Source organism: Ambystoma mexicanum, chromosome 12, assembly GCF_040938575.1.
Source record: "Ambystoma mexicanum isolate Mex_15411 chromosome 12, UKY_AmexF1_1, whole genome shotgun sequence".
NCBI lineage: Eukaryota > Metazoa > Chordata > Amphibia > Caudata > Ambystomatidae > Ambystoma > Ambystoma mexicanum.
Window position 1 is genome coordinate 476,903,848 of NC_090936.1, and position 20,478 is coordinate 476,924,325.

The 20,478-nt window shown below is 46.8% G+C and overlaps 1 protein-coding gene across 2 annotated transcripts in view; it reads left to right on the forward strand.

Annotated features, from left to right (window-relative positions):
- Nucleotides 1-20,478, forward strand: part of WEE2 (WEE2 oocyte meiosis inhibiting kinase) — a 195,135-nt gene that overhangs the window by 41,936 nt on the left and 132,721 nt on the right. For both annotated transcript variants that reach the window (XM_069628749.1, XM_069628750.1), the window contains exons 3-4: nt 3,116-3,336; nt 4,293-4,347. In XM_069628749.1, the coding sequence (XP_069484850.1) occupies nt 3,116-3,336; nt 4,293-4,347 (276 nt within the window). The remainder of the gene's footprint in view (nt 1-3,115; nt 3,337-4,292; nt 4,348-20,478) is intronic.

Below are 20,478 nucleotides of genomic sequence, written 5' to 3' on the forward strand. Positions count from 1 at the left end.
GGACTCCAGGCCCATGTTTTAAGTGTGGAGTGTGTTCACAGAAGTGCAAATCGGAAATGGTACCACCTCATGCTCCCTTCAACAAGAGGGCATTTATTTAAGTTTAAAAAGAGAAAAATAGCGACCTCTGGTATGGTGAGGCCTTTCAAGGTAGTGAGCTTACCCTGTTTGGAAGCAATCCTCAACTGGGTTGAAGCTGCACGGCAGGGGGACTTGTAGGGATTTACAGTGATGTGGGATGTTGGCAGCGTGTCTCGCTATATGGGCTGCATGTGTTCCGAAACTGACATAGATTGAGACTAAAACGCCAGTGAAAGTGACTACGCCAGTGAAGAGACTATCAGTTGTGCTTTCAAGGGGTTGGAACTGTTCCAGTGGGAACCAACCATAAATGTAGCAAGACTTGGACCTGAGCAAAGGTAAAGCAGCACTCGTGTATATGTATTGGGGGGTGTGGTCAGCAGGCATATTTGCACCTCCCACCATCATGGAGGGGCACATGCTCATTGGTAACACTACATTCTGCCATTCTCGTAATTCCTGAAGAACACCTCACAATAGCACCATCTTCTGTTGCAACCCCGTCGATCCACCCCAAGCAAGAAGAAGCGGCAGTCCAGACAGAAGAGGCGATCCAATTATCTGTCTGAAGACTCTAGTTGCTGGATTTAAATTCCAGATAGATTGGTTGTATAACAAGACTGGGGTTTTCTTTGCATCCCTTCTGCTTCCAGAGGTTCAGGCCGCTGCCAATGCTAATTGGCTGCAAACTGAGGTGGGAAATTATCCAGGTGCCAAATGACTCGGAGCAAGAACTGAATGCCTCAAGATTGAAATGCATGCCGTCGGTTAATGACTCTCCAATAGATGCGCATTAGATCTATTAACAGCCGTGGAGGGGGTGTGAGTGCTAAGAAAGTGGACTGTCCTGTTGCACATACACCCCCAAAAAGTCACATACAGGCGCTATACAGGTTGTAGACTGGCATGCAGAGTGAAGGAGGCGTTGATTGTGGGCATCACCATTGCTCTAATCACTGATGAAGATGCAGGTCCCCATCATGGTGCCCCTGTGTTCAGCACATGCCAGATCCTTCTGTGCTGACTCCCGAATGGTGCAATGATTTTGATTGGGGCAAGTAGTGCACCTTGTGGTACAAAAGGCAGACCTGCTCAAACAGATCACCCAAACCTCGCATGGTGAGAATTGTGAGCCATAGATTCCCTCCATCCTCACCCTGGTACCATAACCACACCCCACCAGACCCACAAAACTATACAGAGAAGGTTATTGAGTGTATTTGCCTTGCATGTACCCGGAGCAGTTTGCTCAAGCAGGTGAGGTTTGCATGAAGTATGCAGGGTTTGGGTACCTGAGGAAGGAACAGGAGAGCGCACGAAGCAACAAGGTTAGTTGATGTAGGATTAACTAAAAGGGGGAATGTTGGGATGCATGTCCAGGCTCCCTGCCCCCTCCCACCCCCCCAAAGGGAGGAAAATATATTAAGGAATCAACCGAAGATGCCTGGCTGTAGGGGAGGAGGTAGGCCAGACGATATAAGGGTATTATGTGGGGTATGGTTGTAGTGGGGTGAGCGTCCAGAGGGGCCACGGGAGGGGGTGAACTTGTGGGGTTGAAGAATATAATGGCAAGTAAACCAAATGAACTAGGTAATCTGCCCTAGCCCCACGGCACAAAACACTGAACATGTTATGCTGAATTTGTGGCCTAAAAGGTCCAGGCCACGGTAACGGTAAAAGTGCATTATGGCATCTAGTACAAATACATTTTCCCATCCCTGTTCCCAGCCCAGACGTAGGTAGGCCTTCGGCTGGATAGATACTCCATTGTCCCATAAATCCTCCATTCTCATGTTGCAGGCCTGTGTGATCAGAAGGAAATGTTAAGCAGCCTACCACAGTGCTGTGCCAGTCTTTGAAGGACACTCTTGGAGCTAGAGCAGAGGTTCTGAGCTGCCAAAATAGCCCAACTCAGATTCAGGGCACTAGTGCCCACCAAGATAATGGTCACTCCACTTGAACTGCCAGATGCCCACCAATAGAACTCCTAAATCCTTCAATATTTGAGTGATTAGTGTGGTCCTGAAGGAACCCAGGTGGAGCTCTGGGGAGGGGCAGCTGCCAAGGTGAGCACCGAGCAGGTTGTCCTGTGATTTGGACTACGAGGTGTATGGGGTGAATCCAACAAATCTAGTTAAGTGCCGGAGAGGCATGTTGGGGTCGCCTGTGTCTGAAATACGAAGAAGCGCCGCACTTCAGAGGGCCAGGTAGACCTAGAGTATCCACAGAGCTCATCTCTAATTACCAGGTGCACATCCCGTGAGATGTTCATAGGGTGAAAAACATTCACAAGCGGACACCAGTCCTGGCTGTAAAACCAAAGGGGACCAGGCCAAAAACCACGTGGGAGGGGATTGGCACAAAGAAGCCATAACCAATCTGGCATCCCATACAGGGTGGGTGGTATGTACGTAGGAGATGGCCAATGTGTGTGGGGAATGAGTACCTTTTTAATATTGTATGCGTCCTAGGTGATGGCAATGGCCCTCATAACCTGTTCTCCAAACTGACCAGTGCGCTCCATGTCAGTCTGGTTTGGATGCCCCTAATGACACACGTACTTAAATAAAACTTTATCCTTGCAAGAAATGCGCCTAGTCTTTCTCCTTGGAGGATTTGTATTCTGCCTGTCTGGTGGTTTGCCCTACACTGGGAATCCAGGCTTATCTAATCAATAGTGTTGTGCTTGCAGAATGCTTCAGCGGTATTTTGGCAGCATCATGTGAACACATTACTACTTTCCTGCATAGCTTGAACTGGCTACTGATTAGTAAACTTCTCTCTAAGGTTCATTTTCGAACCAGCAGAGGGAGTTTATTCTCTGAAAATGTGGTCCCCTTTTTAGAACCTTGCATTCGTACACCTTGAGACTGTTGGTTACACTTATGGTTTAGCTCAAGCAGTCCTACTAAAGTTCGAATTAAAAATCATTGTCCATTTGTAATGGTTCTTCAGATGAGTTTAGCTAGTGTGATTGCTGTGCAATAAGTACCATGTGCCTTACTAGCTTTCTTCTTTCCCATTCTGCTTGCAGAGTCTGCTGTGCAAAGCTTCCTTCCCTACGCCAGGTTCCAGACTTGGCATTCGAAGCAAAAGACTCCTGCACTTCCCCACTGGTGGACCTGGTGGCGGCACACCAAATGATTCTGCTTCTATCACAGTAGTGAACATTAACCCTTTCACACCCAAAGCCTATCAACAGCAGCACTTTCATCCATGTGGCAAAAGGAAGGCCATAGGAGATGATATTGGCAGGTAATGTGAGAATATGGCTTTGCACAATGTAATTGGTCCCTTTAGCAACCAAGCGACGCTTGTAGGGCTCAGACTGAATGGGCAGTATCCTGTTCTAAGATTAAGTGCAATGTTTTGACTGGAAAATGTACATTTGACCCCTTTAGAGAAACACAGGGCCTGTCCCAAGGTAATTATGAGCAACAGAAATGTACCTATAGCTTTTGAAAGCTAGGAGTCCTCTGGGTCCAGAGCTTGATTAGGGAAACCTTGAGCCAGGAAATGCATGGGGTAACATCGAAGGGCTGACTGGACCATATTGTAAAGACTAAACCACTTTCAAGAAAGCAGGTCTAGGAATAGCCATGTAAAAGGAGACTGGGGGGTCATGATTTCGCAATGCTGTTAAACGGATGGATTTACTGATGCATTAATTTAAAAGTTCACCTCCCCAGTGGGCTATTGCTGATGTGAACAAAAGGGTAGTTACTGTTAGCCTGGTACAAAGTAGTTTCTCTGGTCTCAGCCTCAGTAGATGAGTGGACTAGATATAACTTGTGGCACAAGGGTCATTCTTCCATGTGCATTTAATCCAATAAATGCCATCAGCAATAAAAAAGTGACCACAATCTAGTGCCGAGAAGCACTGGAATGTACTTTAATTTCCTTTAAGGGAATGGACATCACTAAAAGATTTGTTGGAGTAAGTTAAAAGTTGAACTGTCATTATGTTCTCAATATCAAATCTATTAGTAACCGTATGTGTTCCTCCATGCTTTTGAGATAATGGCAAGCGATTGGAAGGGGCAGTTGAGCAAGCAACAGTGTATATGTTCAGTAGCACGGTTTGAACTTTTGAGATGTTAACAATCTGGCTTGGTTGCAATTCAATGCTTCAGCATGGCCCGCTCCATGGACTTGGGACCTTCATGGTTGCAAGTTGAACATGGGATGTGATCAAGTTTTTTTGTTTTCAGTGCCAATGGAGTTGTAAAGGACACAGAGGAAAATCTAGGTGGATCCCTGACTAAGGTAAGGAGCACTCCTTGAATTGGGGTGCAGTGAAGAATAAGTTACTGTTTGGTGTTGGAAATGCAGAACTAGTTTAAGTTTTTTTTTTTCAGTTTAAGATTAGTTTTACGATTCTTAATCTTCTCTCATATGGTTAAAATGTGGCTGTGACATTAAGCTGATTTCCAAGCAATTTATTGACCACATAATTATACTCTGGGAGGTAATGTAGCCAAGATGCAATTTGATAAAGTATGGAGGCCCGAATTGTGATTGTTTTAAATTGCAAGCAATCCTGGGTATTCCAACCAAGGAAACGGCCAGCATGTTTTTTGTTCCTGTCCAGTTTGATCCCTTACTGTTTCTGAAAACTTATGTTTGGTAGAAAAAGGAATAAAAGTATTGAGGAGGAGGATTTGCTCTGTGGTTTTACTATTTGGCAAAGTCTAGAAGCCAGGAGACGGATTTCCGAATAGCAAACAATTTGAGGTGGTTCAGTGTAGACTGCATTTAGCATGTATGCAAGTCTAAAAGGTTGGTTCTGTTTTTCCTTTAGCATATGTAGATCTACAACCTACATTTCTAAATGTGGATGCAAGAGCTGAGTGTGTAGATTGGACACCCCCAATCTCCATTCCATCTGTCTGAGGACCTTCCACTTTTCTTTTTATTTGGACACTTTGGGCCCATGAGAGCCGATGCTCTATGGTTAAATAAAGTTGTCTGCAGCAGGCGTATCTTGCTCTATAGAATCTACAACCTAGTTGCTTGTAGTTTGCAGCAGCTACTTTGACTAGTATACAAATGTGACCTGTTGATACACACCCCGAAAACTGTTGGAGGGAAATCTTTAAATTCATCACAATCTCTGGTAATTCCACTGGACAGCTGGATTTCATTGTTTTCTAGCTCCTCTGTACCATTTGAGAAGGACAATCCATCTGAAAAAAATGTACTGAGAAATCCGAAGCAGTTCAGCCATCAGTCCCAGGCCATGCCCAGCCTGCATGTGAGCCCTGGCAACCTTGGGTTGACTACAGCGAGTGCGAGCAAGCCATCTATTTTGGCTGGGGTAGACCCAGATGTCATTCTAAATCATTGCTTAATGCCGACAAGGGTAAAATGTTTCTGAAATGGCGTTTTCGAAGTCCTGGGCATCTAGTCATCAGAATTGGTACTAGTTTGGGGATTCTGAGAAGGGGATTTTCAAAACCTGTTTACTTCTACTGACCTTGTCAGCAACGCAGGTGAGGTGCACCGCAATGCTGAACCTATGTACCCAGCCCTTGGGGCTTATGAAAGCTAGACATTTACCTGGAAACCTTCTGCCAAGCTGAAATGCATCAGTTGCAGGTAAAGGCTTCAATAATAGTTACTTCTCAGTATTAAATCAGACTTCCCGAACAAATTACTCCTCACCACTGGAAACCAGATATGGTCTAATAAATTGTCTGTAATGGACAGGCTTTTTTTTTTTAACCCCTCAAATCCCTAACCGACTATTGTCAGTAATAAAACGAGCTATTGGCTGTAGTAACGTCTTGGATTACATAGTGGGCCCTTAAGTCAGTCAAATAATATTGAGGTAATGTACTGCCTTTACAGTCTGCACTTCCCCCTCCAAGTAAGCAGGGAGTGGGGGGGCAGCAAGTTTGTACTGGCGAGATGAACAATCCTTTGGAGTAAAATGTGATTTGTTTATTTTCACTTGAAATGGGTCCTTTGCTCGTAAATTAACTTATTAACAGCTGTTGGCAGTAGCTTCACTATTTGATTTAAGCAAGCAGTACTTGGCTAATCCCCTGCAGCACAGCCGCCTGATGCTAAATGTATAGCGTGCTAAGTACCTGTATGTATATTGAGTTGCTACTGACAGAAAAAACATGTGCAAAATCCAATCACAAGATGGTGGATATTGGCTTTCTTCCTCCTTTCCGTCTTTCACCAGAGCAGGCTTTGCTGAGCTCTGGTGGATACTCTAGTCTTCCTACTATAAATTCCACGATTCCTCCAGACCCTTCCACACCTTCATCCCTAGTTGGATCAGCATATTGAGGGCATGCAGTATTTTGGGCTCCCTGTGGAGGCTGTTGCCGCACAGTGCACTGTCCTTGCTGCTTAAGCATTGGTGCTGTCCTGCACCAATACAGATGCATAACTGCATGCTTTTCAGAGGTAACTGGGTGTAGAGCCCAGGGTAGGATACAGAGGGGAACAGCTGTACCATGTGGCAGGGAGGAGTGGAGCGGGTGGTGTCTTGCGAGTCAGGTGGCTACTTTGTAGTTTGATTACTACTTTGCTGATAGTCTGCACTCCTAAACCTACACTGACAACCCAAAACCTAATACCCTATGCAGGACATGGGGTACCTGTGGAATGAACCAACTGTTTATTCACATTCTGCCAGAAGTGCAAGGCCTACTAGTCCCTATCTTGGAGACGATTGTGCTCTGCATCTTGTGCAGCATGATGTAGACCCTGTACTCGGTGCTCCAGATAAGGTTTGGCGGTGGAGTATTTTACTCCCTATTTTTAAACTTTGAGAGCAAATGTGATTTCAATACCATAAATGACTTTTCTACTTTGCAAGAGTAAAATGTGACCCATCCAGTCGACATGCAAAAACTGTATGGAAATCATTGTGATCGAATAACTCATTATTTCTCTAAGGTCTGGCCATTTGGTCTCATGTATATATTGAAATGTTGAAAACAAAAACAACCTAGCCAATTATAGTAAAGCAAACATGAGTTGTATTGTGTTTTGAGGTTCAATGATAGAATTGTCTTTTGATGTTTAATGAAAGTCCTCATTTCCTGGAGCTATTACTACCTAATGGTATGCCAATATGCTCCAACAGTGCAGAGGCAAGGACTTGTGCAAAATGTTATACCCATCTATAGTGCTTTTGGCAAAGCGATGTACATAGAACATATTTCGCACAATTTTCACCAAACCAAAGTCAGTACTACTTTATAGACCTTGGAAGGATGAAGGCTGTTGACCTTGCAGGGATTTGAACCTGCAACCTACAGATCATGCACAGATCGCAGCAACGAGCACTCAACCGGCTGAGCTATCTTATTGGTTAACATCCTTCAGAGGTCGGTAAACTGAGTATTGACTGAGGTATAATAATCGGTGCCTAGATGGTGGACGAACCATGTATGAAGCGCTAAATTAAATGCCCATCATGAGTATCGGATGGGGTTTTCTGAGTTTCAATCAATTACAAATATAACTTTTTGTTTTTAGTGCTTGCACTTCTGGAGCGTCAGATTTTTGATGTTTTCATTGTAGTCTTGAAGATTTGATTGGTGTAATGACAATCACAGGTGTTAAAGCCTATCGCACACCCTCGAGCAAAGACTCTGCCGCCACTAACCATTTATAGTAATGTACCCCATTGACTGCAAGGTTGAATGGATGTAAACTAGACCACACAGTCATCATTTTAGACAAGGTTTGTATAATTGGAGTGTAAATGATCTGCCTGTGCATGATTTTTGTACAGCACAGGAACTCTGAAAAATACAAGCAATACTGGTTTGTTTTCACTGGGAAAAAAAGCATAATTTGTTACAAAAGGTTAATTTTCAGTGGCAACTTAGTTTTGTATTTTATACAATCCTAAAATGCTAAGAAAATGTGCAGTGCTTCTTTGCTCCATGAGCATCTACACAACCCAGCAGAAGCTGAATGGAATTAATCATTCCTTGATCAGTGTGCAGGTTCTTTTTTTGGCAGTGTGCAGGATTCAGAGAATTAAATGGTTGGAGGCTTTTCTCCATGGCTTGCAATTACATCCATGCAGATAAAAATCAAAGATGTTCTGGTGCACTGCCCCCTGCTCTAAACCCATATGTAAATGTACACCGGAAAATAATAAAGCTGTCGTATTAACAAGGATTCATGCATAAAAACGACTGGTACCAAACTTATCTGGAGGTCTGCCTGTACTTCAGATTGCTAGAGGGAGGGACCCCAGGAAGCCTCAGCAGAGAAGCCTCGGGTCTAGGGGCTTTCCAATGCACCCTCCTGCTGGTTTCCTCACATCAGTGCTCTGCTCCATATTGGTAGTCTCCCTACCGCTTCAGTTCTTTAGTAAATGTGTGCTGTATAAACCCTACTTTAATAGTGAAGCCTTCTACCTGTCTCTGGCAGACCTACCCCATGGTGTTGCTAGGGAAATCTACTGGTTCAGGTCCACCTAGCTTCCACCTAGCTGGAATAGTGGAGACCAAATTGTAACCTGGCCAGAGTGAGACAAGCCAGCTTCTATAATGTAAGTTAATCTGTGTTCCTGACCTTTGCTGCAGACTTCAGTGCTCCACATGTGAGCCAACACAATCGGTCCCTTTATTGCAGTTGGAAATAAAATGTGTAGCCCATATTCAAAGAACAGGGACTGCAGAAAACTGCCTGCCCCAAGAAATGGTTTGGTGCAGCACAATAGAAGAATTCCACATTTGGATTGCCTTAATCTATGGTCTACTGCAATAAAAGGGTAAAGCTTCCCTGTTGCCACTTACGTAGGTGATGTCTGTAGTGCAAAGGTAGCTAGAAGGAAACTGAGCACTGTACAATTAGCAGAGTGGTGGATGGTCGTCTTGGTGAATTTTTACTTGAAGAGCATTGTCTTCAGATCTATCCTGGCACGTAAGGATGGAGCAAACTAGCATGAAGGTGGCTCTCTAGCATGAGAGCATGGCAGGAGAGGGTCAGTTTTCACGCTTATTGGATTTATCTGATATCTTTGCTCCAGTGTTCCGTTTTTTCTTTGTTGGGTAAGTATTGTGGCATCATGGACATTGGAGCTTGGTTGATGTGGGCCTGATTTAACAGTGTAGTCCTTGCGTGTGGGTGGGAATTGTGGTCTAATTTCTTCAGTCCTGCGATTATGCATGCTCGACAGCTTTCAGAGTAGTGAATGGTTGACCGATCTGAAGTCTAAAGCAGGGGATGATTTAGAGCAGTAGTGAGCTGGTACCATGTTTGACTTCTTGGAGATATATACTTTGCAGAGGTTGTTTCGCTGGTGAAACTTTGCACTGGGTGTGAGATGGTGAAGGACTTTGCACTAGGGCCAAGATGGAAGAGGAGGGATAAGCAGTGTGATTGTCTGCCAGTTCTGAACTTTGGTGCGTTTGGCACCCAAAGAGGATGACCTGTTTTGGTAGGGTTGGATTTAAAATAGGCCCTTGCCATCCAGGCTTGAATGATGAAGCAGAATTTCAATTATGAATTCCACTGAGGCAGTTAGTATTCAGGTATAGCAGTGTCCTCTGCATACTAGTGGCTATCAAGCAGTTTGATCAGGACACCCCCTTAGTGGTTCCCATGTTGCTAGTTGGAGGGCAGGTTAAAGGATGGGGCCTTGTGGGACTCTGCTTGTGTAAATATGCAAGTTCTAAGTGTGTGCTTGTACTTTTAGCAGGGTATTGACCACCTGGTTGTGATGTGGTGTTCATATGGTTTGTGGTGTGGCATTGTATTTAGGGTAAACTTGGCCTGAAAACTCCCTAGAATTGTCAGAACTGTCTGCTGCATAGTAAAACATGTGTGGAAAAGATTTTCATTCTTTTCACCACACCTATTAAGGTTAAGTAGCTTGGATTTATTTTTGAAGTGTAGAAAGTACTTTGGAATAGGCATTAAAGGCTGCAGATTTAGCTTTTAGTCTACTGGGCCGCATTTTTTGAGCTAAGATACTTTACTTGACTCTAAGCACCCACAGTCTGGATGGAATGGGATGTAGAACAGTTGTTGTGAGGGAGGAAGTTCTCGGGGCCCAAAATGAGACTCCAGACAGCAGCTGCCTTCCCAGGTTGTGAAGGACACAGTGGGATGTGCGAAAAAGGCCCAGGCAGCAACATTGCCATAATGCAGAACTAGGATGCGAGCACAGCGCACCCACTGAAAGTTCAGGCACTAAGGGCCTTGGTAAAACTAATAACTGGGAGAAATTAATTTCTTGGAGCAGAGCCTTGGTCCTGTTTTTCAATGCAGCCATTCATTGAGAAGATAACTAGGAGGTTGCTTCCAGAGTTGGCAACATGCATCGAGATGGGAGTTGCAGAGTGAGCAGGTGCAAGGGGCGTGAAGCCAAGAAGGTCCATTATGGGGAAGGGATTGTGGTGGTGCATGGGTTGCAACAATGTTTTGACCTCAGAGTTCACTCCCTATACAATTGATTGTTCTGGAGTTGCAAGATCACAGGAGCTGTTTGGGTCTAGCCAGCAACCCAAATTATGTAGAAGGAAGCTTTTCTCCTAGTTATCTTGCTTCAGTGGTTGAAATAGTTCTAACACAGTAGTTAATGCGATACAGGTTTCGCTTTTATTTGTGCTAGTGCTGGAGTGTTCTCCACACTTATTTGATATGCGTTTTGTACACCTGGAGGCAATTGTGTGCCTGGTTTGTCAGCCAACACGTGTTTCGACCCGTGGGTCTTTATCAAGGCTGATGAATATTCATGTGAGGTGTGTGGTTCGTGACAATCGTGACATGCTATGCATTTAGTGCATAAATGGTGGTTGAGTGAGGTGAATTGGTTTCAGGCACGTGATTCCAAATGGCATAGTACATATAGATGCAATGAAAGATTCAAGGTAGGAGAGAGGAGAAAGCACAGAGTAAGGTTAGCAAGGTAGTGGTAGGGGTTAGATATTCATGGTTGAGAATGACTAGGACTGATGCCTCTTACCTATTGTCAAAAAGTCTCTAGCCCCCTGTGGGGTCCTGGTCCTGGTATGGGTGCTGTCCTGTAGACAATCGTGGCTCCTGTTGGGCCCTAGAAGGCAAGTGGGAAGCTGTTAGGGTGCGCTGTTATTGAAGCTAGTTTGGCAATCTCGGAGTAGATAGGCATATTTCCATAAGAAATAGTGACATGCAGTGGCCAGAGGATAGCTGTTAGGCGCTCTTGACGAGTCTGTATGCCTGTTTACATGTGAATTGGAGTGGCATGCAGAGGCGATGGGATGCCTAGGATGGGCCAAGGGGCTGGAGTGGTTGTGGTTGGTGCAGCCAGGTTGAGTTATGGAGAGGCTCCTTTGGGATGGTGCCTGCTACCCATGGGGGTATTGGCAGCGTGCCCATGGATTCTGGGTAACCGAGTTGGTCCCGTGTACAACAAGGGGGGGGGGGGGCGGTGTTGGAGAGAAGCCTGGTTGCTGAGGGAGCTAATCCCCCCCCCCCCCCCTTTGAGAGGGTGAGGCCGTGGTGGTACCTCGAGGCGGTGCGCGACAAAGAGGCCGTATTGGGCGTGATGCAATAATTGGGTTGCCTTGTCGGCCGTGTCATGAGGTCACAGCGGTCCGGTCCAGGCATGGTAGACATTTGTGATCAGGCACTAATTGGCCTGTTGGGGATGGAGTTGGCGAAGCCGTGCTGACCAGTAGTGGGTGCTTGGCCCGTGTGACCGGGTGAGGGGGATGATGGAGGTCGTGCTACGCTCGTAAATTGAAGTGAAAGTTGATACCAATAGTGTTGGCCCGGCCGGTCGTATCAGAATAGCGGCTGGGTCCAATTGTGGTTTATAAAGTATAGTGCAAAATTGCTGGGGGCCATGGCTTACCTTGCTGCGGCATATATCCTAGGTCCATTGCGGCTCCTGTTGGTGCCTGTGTGACGGACCTTAAAAATCCTCCGTGCATGTATGCAGAGTCACGATTTGTCTACGGTGCATGCGTGGGGGATCGGTGTCCTTGCATGCGAGCATGGGAAGGGGAAAAGCGGTGGAGTGCACACGCACTTGCCGCGGTGTACTGTATGCTGAATGTTGAGGGATTGGATCCCTTGTGTGTGAGGGGAATAGTGTCCCCTTGGGGAACGGTGTGCCCAAAGTTGGTGGGGGGGGGGGCAGGATCGGCTCCGGGAAGGGGTGCACGTAGTGGGTAACGGGCGAAGGGGGTTGGGGGTGACCTGTGGTTTGTCATTTGGACATATTACATTCGGACATGAATCGGGTCCGATCATAAGAGGCAGGATATGGTGCTGGTGAGAGGCCCCTGTGAGCCTGATGGGTGATACCATAGTTGATGGATGTGGTTGTTAAATGTCATTAGGACATAAGACAAGTGGACATGGATCGGAGTCCGATCTTGTGAAGAAATTGTTCAATTGAACATCAGGCCCCATCAGTCCTAGTGATCCTGATGGGGTGATATCATGATTGGTGGAGGTGGTCTGGCATTGGAGATGGTTCTGAGCAGTGTTATGTTTGAAATGCAGTTGCAGATGGATAATGGTGCCATATAGGCAGTGGTCGTGTCTTGTCTGCCAAGTGAGTTAGTGGGTCTGGGGTCTGGAATATAGGGGCAGAGAAAGCCTGGTGTGTGGGCGGTTTGTCCATTGAGGTGATTAGGTCCATGTTGGTCCTAAAGTATTGTGTACAGACTGTGTGCCTGGTGGCAGTCATTTAGGGAGGTAGGGTCCAGTGAGGCCACGATTGTCCTGGAGTGTTTTTGATGCATCTGAAATGGCGGATCAATCGTGCTTCCTCTTGTCTGAGTTCTAGAACCACCAGATGGAAGAAGAGCCAGATAAGATTCATTGGACTGAAAACCGTACGGCTGGGAACCAGAGGAGTCGGAATAAAGACTCAGACAAGAGGAAGCACGATTGATCTGCCATTTCAGATGTGTCAAAAAATGGCTTCAACAAGGATCATGATTTCAATGTATTTCTGTAACTTTCCCCTCCTTGTCCAACCTATCAGCCCCAACTCTTCTGGACAAACCATGACCCACGGCAAACTTCAGGACAATCGTGGCCTCACTGGTCCCTACCTCCCTAAATGACTTCAATGGACCATCGGCCCATCAATTGGGGACCTCCCCACTCATCCATGACTTCTGATCCATCAGCCTTTATTACAGACAGGGCACGACCTCTGCCACCAGGCACACGGTGTGTACACAATACTTTAGGACCAACATGGACCTAATCACCTCAATGGACCAACCGCCCACACACCAGGCTTTCTCTGCCCCTATATTCCAGACCCACCAACTCACTTGGCAGACAAGACACGACCACTGCCTATGGCACCCATTATCTATCTGCAACTGCATTTCAAACAGGACACTGCTCAGAACCATCTCCAATGCCAGACCACCTCCATCAATCATGATATCACCCCATCAGGATCACTAGGACTGATGGGGCCTGATGTGAAGGAATTGTTCAATTGAACAAGATCGGACTCAGATCCATCTCCACTTGTCTTATGTCCTAATGACATTTAACAACCACATCCATCAACTATGGTATCACCCCATCGGGGTCACAGGGGCCTGTCGCCAGCACCATATCCTGCCTCTTATGATCTGACCTGATTCATGTCCAAATGACATCCAACCACAGGTCACCCCTCACCCCTTCGCCCGTTACCCACTACACGCACCCCTTCCCGGAGCCGATCTGGCCCCCCACCAACTTTGGGCACACCTACTATTCCCCTCACACACGCGCAAGGGATCCAATCCCTCGACATTCAGCATACAGTACACCGCGGCACGTACCGCAGTGCATGTGCACTCCTCCACCGCTTCTCCCCTTCCCATGCGCACGCGCGCATGCAAGGACACTGATCCCCCACGCATGTGCCGTAGACACAAATCGTGACTCTGCATACATGCATGGAGGATTTTTAAGGTCCATCACACAGGCACCAACAGGAGCCGCAACGGACCTAGGATATATGCCGCAGCAAGGTAAGCATGACCCCCAGCAATTTCACGCTATGCTTTATCAACCACAATTGGACCCAGCCGCTATTTTGATACGAACGGCCGGGCCGACCCTATTAGTATCCTCTTTCACTTCAATTTACGAGCGTAGCACGACCCATCATCCCCCTCACCCGGGCCAAGCACCCACTACTGGTCAGCACGGCTTCGCTAACTCCATCCCCAACAGGCCAATTGGTGCCTGCTCACAAATGTCTATCATGCCTGGACCTGACTGCTGTGACCTCATCACACGGCCGGCAAGGCAACCCAATTATTGCATCACGCCCAATACGGCCTTTCTTTGTCGCACACCGCCTTGAGGCACCACCACCGCCTCACCCTCTCTAGGGGATCAGCTCCCACATCAACCAGGCTTCTCCCAACCCCGGCCCCCCCCTTATTGTACACAGGGCCAACTGTTACCCAGAATCCATGGGCACGCTGCCGATACCCCCATGGGTAGCAGGCACCATCAATCCAACTCCGGCCCATCTCCCACAGGAGCCCCCACAACTCAACCTGGCTGCGCCAAACCCAACCACTCCAGCCCCTTGGCCCATCCTAGGCATCCCATCGCCTCTGCATGCCACTCCAATTCACATGTAAACAGGCATACAGACTCGTCAAGATCGCATCACAGCTATCCTCTGGCCACTGCATGTCAGTCTATTTCCTCGATCGCCAAACTAGCTTCATTAATACCAGCGCACCCGAACAGCTTCTCACTTGCCTTCTAGGGCCCAACAGGAGCCATGATTGTCTACGGGACCGCACCAATACCAGGACCCCGACCCCACAGGGGGCTAGAGACTTTTTGACAATGGGTAAGAGGCATCAGTCCTAGTCGTTCTCAACCATGAATATCTGACCCCTACCACTACCTTGCTAACCTTACTCTGTGCTTTCTCCTCTCCTTCTACCTTGAATGAATCATTCATTGCATCTATATGTACTATGCTATTTTGAATCACGTGCCTGAAACCAATTCACCTCACTCAACCACCATTTATGCACTAAATGCAATCTGTCCCAATTGTCATGAACCGCACACCTCACATGTTTTTTGAATATTCATCAGCCTTGATAAAGACCCACGGGCCGGCTGACAAACAAGGCACACAATTGCCTCCAAGTGTACAAAACGCATATCAAATAAATGTGGAAAACACTCCAGCACTAGCACAAATAAAAGCAAAACCTGTATCGCATTAACTACTGTTAGAACTATTATTTCAACCACTGAAGCAAGATAACCAGGAGAAACTTCCTTCTTCCCTATACGATTGGTTTGTCTCAATGACTGCTGCTGCCTCAAGTGTCATTGTCCAATTAGGTTAGAGATTTTATCCATTATAACATGAAGGGTACCAGCCAATTAAAATGATGCATTTTGTGCTGACTATAACATTGTCATGTTTGTGGCATGGTATTTTGATGGTGATGAGAAACAAAACTGCCAATTATATATAGTATTGTGCAACGTTTATATGGGGCTTAATGACTAGTAGCCAATGGAAATGTTGGGTTTTTGTGTTTTTCAGCTAAAAATATTGTGGCCTAGTGTGGGTGTGTTGAGATTCCTCAGTTCAGTTCCACTGAGAGGTCTTCTCCCAGCGGTATTTTGCAAATAAAATGTTCAGTGCACTCTTTTTCGATTACCTTTTTGATTACTTTGGGATACTTTACCTTTACAAGGCATTGTTTGCAGGTGCCCATCTGGATGATCTGGTGTCTGTCTGGAGAGTTCAGAGTTAAACCATTGACCAGGGTGTTGCTTTGTGGTGCACAATGCCGAATGAGGCAGAGCAGGGAAGAGGGACCGGGGGGGGGGGGCATGAATGAATGCTTTGTTGATTACCTGTATGGTGGCCGTCTCTATGCTGCACCTTGGTAAGAAACTAGACTGATATTGTGGATTGTATTGGACCAGCGTTTTGTTTAGCTTGAGTGCCTTCCTACTTGTGCCAATGAAGGTTAGATGGGGCATTAGTTTCCAAGTCATCTGGGTTGAGTGTGGGCTTATGTAGCAGGGGTAGGATCTGCCCAGTTTTCTGTTGCTTTGGATGAGTTAAACATGTATTGTGGTGTACAGAGCCTGTTTTGTGTTTATTAATGGTGGAGGCTGGGGTTTCCTTGTGTGACGTGAGGATGGGAGTTACTCCAGTGTTTTGAACACCCTATCCGGCATATACATTTTTGCCATGTTCCAAGTTTGTCACACAATGTGGGGGACTATCAACAAGAACATGGCTGCCATTACATCTTGCTGTGGTTGAGTACTGCAGGGGCTATTGGAGGGCTGTGACTGCTTCAATAGAGCTATGCTCTTGTTGGAGATTACTATTCTCTACTGCTTTGGCTGAGGTCCTGATGGTCCTGCAGGCCAAGTGGAGGCTTTTCAAGGAGGTGATTCTCTAAATCACAATCTATCAAACACTGGCTGTGCAGAATTCAGTGCCACTTTATGTGGAAACTGGTCCAGGCACAACACCCAGGTGTGAGATGGAGTCATGATAACCTTTTGAGGTTAGATAGTGTAGACCCTGTAACAAGAATACAGGAATAATTAAAACACCTTTCCCCATCTACTGGCCAGCCTGATTGTACACTTCGTAGGCCATGCATCTAGAATGTACAGCTGCTATCCTGGCTTGGCAAGGGTAGATAAGCTTTCATACCTTGGTCCAAGCAAACCATCACTGGACTGCTTCACCATGTTCTTCCAAAGATGTACAGGTTTGGTCAAGATGTCCCCAAGACCGACAGGACTTGCATCTATTCATTCCGTGTGTTTTCACGGGATCAAAGTAAGCCATGTTCTTGGCACTCGTCTGACCACTTGAATTCCAAGTTGAGCTTGGTGAGTGCTCTGAGGGGTGCGCTGACAGATGCAAAATCTTTAATGTATTGCATGCAATAGCTCGCTAATCCCAGAAAAGATTGAAGGTCGGTGATGGAATTTGTTGATTCAGCGCCTGTGAAAGCATTAACTTTCTCGTGGTCGGGTGTCATTACTCTGAGAAAATGTGACAAATCGCTGTCCCCTTTCGAAATTCCCACTTCTCTTTATTTAGGGTGAGGTGAGCTTCCTCCAGTGCCATCCATACTCGCATGAGCGTGTCGTCGTGCTGTTCCGTTATCTGACCAAATACCAAGATGTTATCACTAGTTCAGACAGTTGGGTACATGTTTAATCACATTGTGAATTTCTGACTGCAAAATTTCGGCTACATATGAGACTCCAAAACTGAGCCGTTTGTACTTATATAGACCTAGATGTGTGGCAAATGTGATGTATCTGGACTTTTTACTGAGCTCTAGTTGGTGGTACCCGTTGTTGAGGCCTAGCTTTGAGAAGATTGTGGCTCCATTGCAGAGGTGTACCATGTTCATGGAGCTTGTTGATGTTTCCTCATGATGGCTTCATTTGGTCGTCGCATGTCCACACATAGGGTTATCGGATGAGTCTCTTTTGGGAACAGGCACTATGGGGGACACCATGGTATGGTGCCTTCCGCTGGCTCAACCTCCAGCAGTTTAACTAGTTCGCTTTCGACCTGCTTCTGTATGTTAATAGGGATTCCTAGAGATTCCTCTGTAGTGCTGTGCCCCAGGAGTGATGCTGGCTTTGATGTGTAGTTCGATTTACCTGTTCAGCTTACCAAGTCCTTTGAACAATGCTGGGAATACCTGTTCAATGCTTGCTGTGGGATCCAGGTATTTATGCACCATAAGTCTGTGAAGGACGTGAATTGGGCCCATTTCGATGGCTGCCTTGTAGATGAGGATGCATCCGCGCTCCGTGGCCACTTCTAGGACATGCATGGGTATATCTCTGGTGTGGTCTTGGAACTCGCATGATGCCATGAAGAAACCTTTGGAGGCTAATGGCGTATTTGACCCGGATGGAAAAAAGGAGTGCTCCAGCCGCCTGTAGCCGGGGGGCATTGGGTATGCTGTTGTATACCTCTTCACTGATCACATTAACTGTGGCTCCAGTGTCCACCAGAAATTCGGGTGCCTTAACTTGGATCATTAAGGTCGGGCTGATCTCCTTGGCAGTCGGGTTTCCTAAAGCGTATAAGTAACCCATTTTCCGTGGTTCTCCTTTGGGTCTCCCGCTTTTCTTGGCGTTGTCCTCTGAGGAGGCACTTGACTCACTGTCAGACTGTTTGTTCCACTAGGTACCTGACATATCTTCGAGGTCTCCTCCTTTGTCTTGATGATGCGCGTTTGTTGTCTCTCCAATCATTTGAGGTTCTTTCCTGTCTTTTGTCCGGCTGTCCCCCTCAATGTTTGCGACATGAGAGGTTGCTCTGGTGGTGTAGCGCGGAGTGGGCTCATGTGTCTCTGATCCCTGTCAGGTGTGGAACGTTTGTTCTCCCAGCTCCATGCATTTTGCTGCCAAATATGAAGCAGACCGCTTTGTAATTTTCTCCCCCACATGCGGAGCATACCTGACCCATGGCAGGGCATTGTCCTTTGTGCGGGTAGTCATGCCTACATGTGTAGCAAAATGTCACTGTTGCCTCTCGCGGTACCTTCAAGTTTATTCAGGCTTTCATGTTTTCCTTGGGTGATTTTGATATCCAGTCCTTCTACCTGTGCTGCAAACGCTGCGTCCGAGCGGGCTAGGTGTAGGATTTCCTACAGATTTCGTGTTTTTTTGTAGTAGTCGTTTTGAGGTCAGCACTCTCACATCCGACTATGATCTGTGAGCAGAGTGCTTCCTTGTTTGAAGTTGCAATGTTTCATTTTTACTCTCTCATTACAAATGCATCCATGGTTTCGCCTTTGGTTTTTGTGGTGTGCATGTCTCTCATAGTCCATATTTGTGTGGCGTGAAATAGTCTGAGGGTTGTCTTCAGATTTATGTACGTGTCTGTGTCCTCTTCAGGAAGTTAATTTAGTAGGTCTCTCATATTTGAACCTATTGCATGAATTAGTAGACTGTTTCTTTTCGTCAAGTGGGCCTACCGCTTTGAGGCACACCTCGAAGTCTCTCAACCATCTCTTCCACCATGGTCCCAAGTGCAGTGTCACCGAGATCAAAATTTGATGGTAATTGGGGATAATGGGCTGTCATTGTGGGCAACAGGTGTAGGCGTTACTGTACGTTAGTGACTCCTCCCCACACTGTCATCTTGGTGTGCAAGAGGGTTGGCACTCGTGAGCTGTTCTAGTATGTACTGCACACCTTCCAGACTTGTGTCCTACCTGGGGATTTGAGGCAGCAGGGAGCTGGTGAACTTCCACCCGTTGCTGAATGCGTACTTCTTTAATGTTGAGTTATTCTGCCATGCGGGAGGGATTTGATGTGGGAAGGCCCTAGTGCCATCTTCACTGTCGCCACATGGGGGCACCTGTAGGCGGGAGAATCCCCTCTCCAACCACGTTCAGAGCACGGGGAGTGCGTGTGGTCTGACACCCATTGCTGTTCAGGAGCGGGAGAGCTGCTACTCACCAGCTCGCTGTGCCCCATCTGCAGCAAAAGTTGCTGTCGGCGGGAGACCTTTGTCTCTGACTGCCCAGAGTGTTAGCAGGGAGCCATTGTGCTCCACCAACAGGTGTTGCTGTTGGCGGGGAGGTATTCACACCCGCGCAGACTGCTGTGTGAAGTAGTCAGCTGGTGGGGAGCTTTCACGCTCCCACCCCCGCCGTCCTTTTAATTTTTTTTGCCTTTCGTTGTGGGCTGGCGGCCCACGGCTCGAGTGGCACTTTACCAGCCACGAGCTCGGAAAGGACACCAAAGGGAGACAGCTGGTGCTGCTGTAATAAGAACCGCCTCGTCGCCAATGTAGAGTCTCGGATGACTCCACTCTCATTCATGCAGGCCTGCAACATCACTCAGCACGTACAGAGAGGCGGCGGCAGAGTTGGTCAACACGTCTTTTATTCTTCTCTTCACATAACCGGAACTGACGTTCCTGTGTTCCCCTCCCCACTGCCCCGTGTCCCTTCCCACGTGACATTGGTGGCTGACACCACCAGTGACCTTCCTAAATTGTTTTGATCGTACCTCTGAAATCGTGGTTCGAATTGTACCCGAATTTAGGCTGTATTCTGAAATATTTTTATATTAATTTTGTAAAATATTTACATCAGTATTTATTTGGCAGACCCAATGCCCCACTATTTTGGCTGCAGCACCTCCATGTGTTACAAAACGTGTGCGTGCTCCGAATGGTGAGACTGCGTTCCTATGGCAACCACTCATAAGGTAATGTAAATGGTCATAGAACTGGCTGCCCGTCTCACTGGTGATGTGCCTACGGTCACAGATTTGTGCATATCCTGCTTATGTGTTTGTGGTCGGTCACAGGTCCGGAGGTCCATGGGAGAGTGTACATGTTTGAGCAGTTTGCTGGGCCTGTCCACCTAGTTTCTAAACCCAGAACATCAAACTGTCTACTTTAAT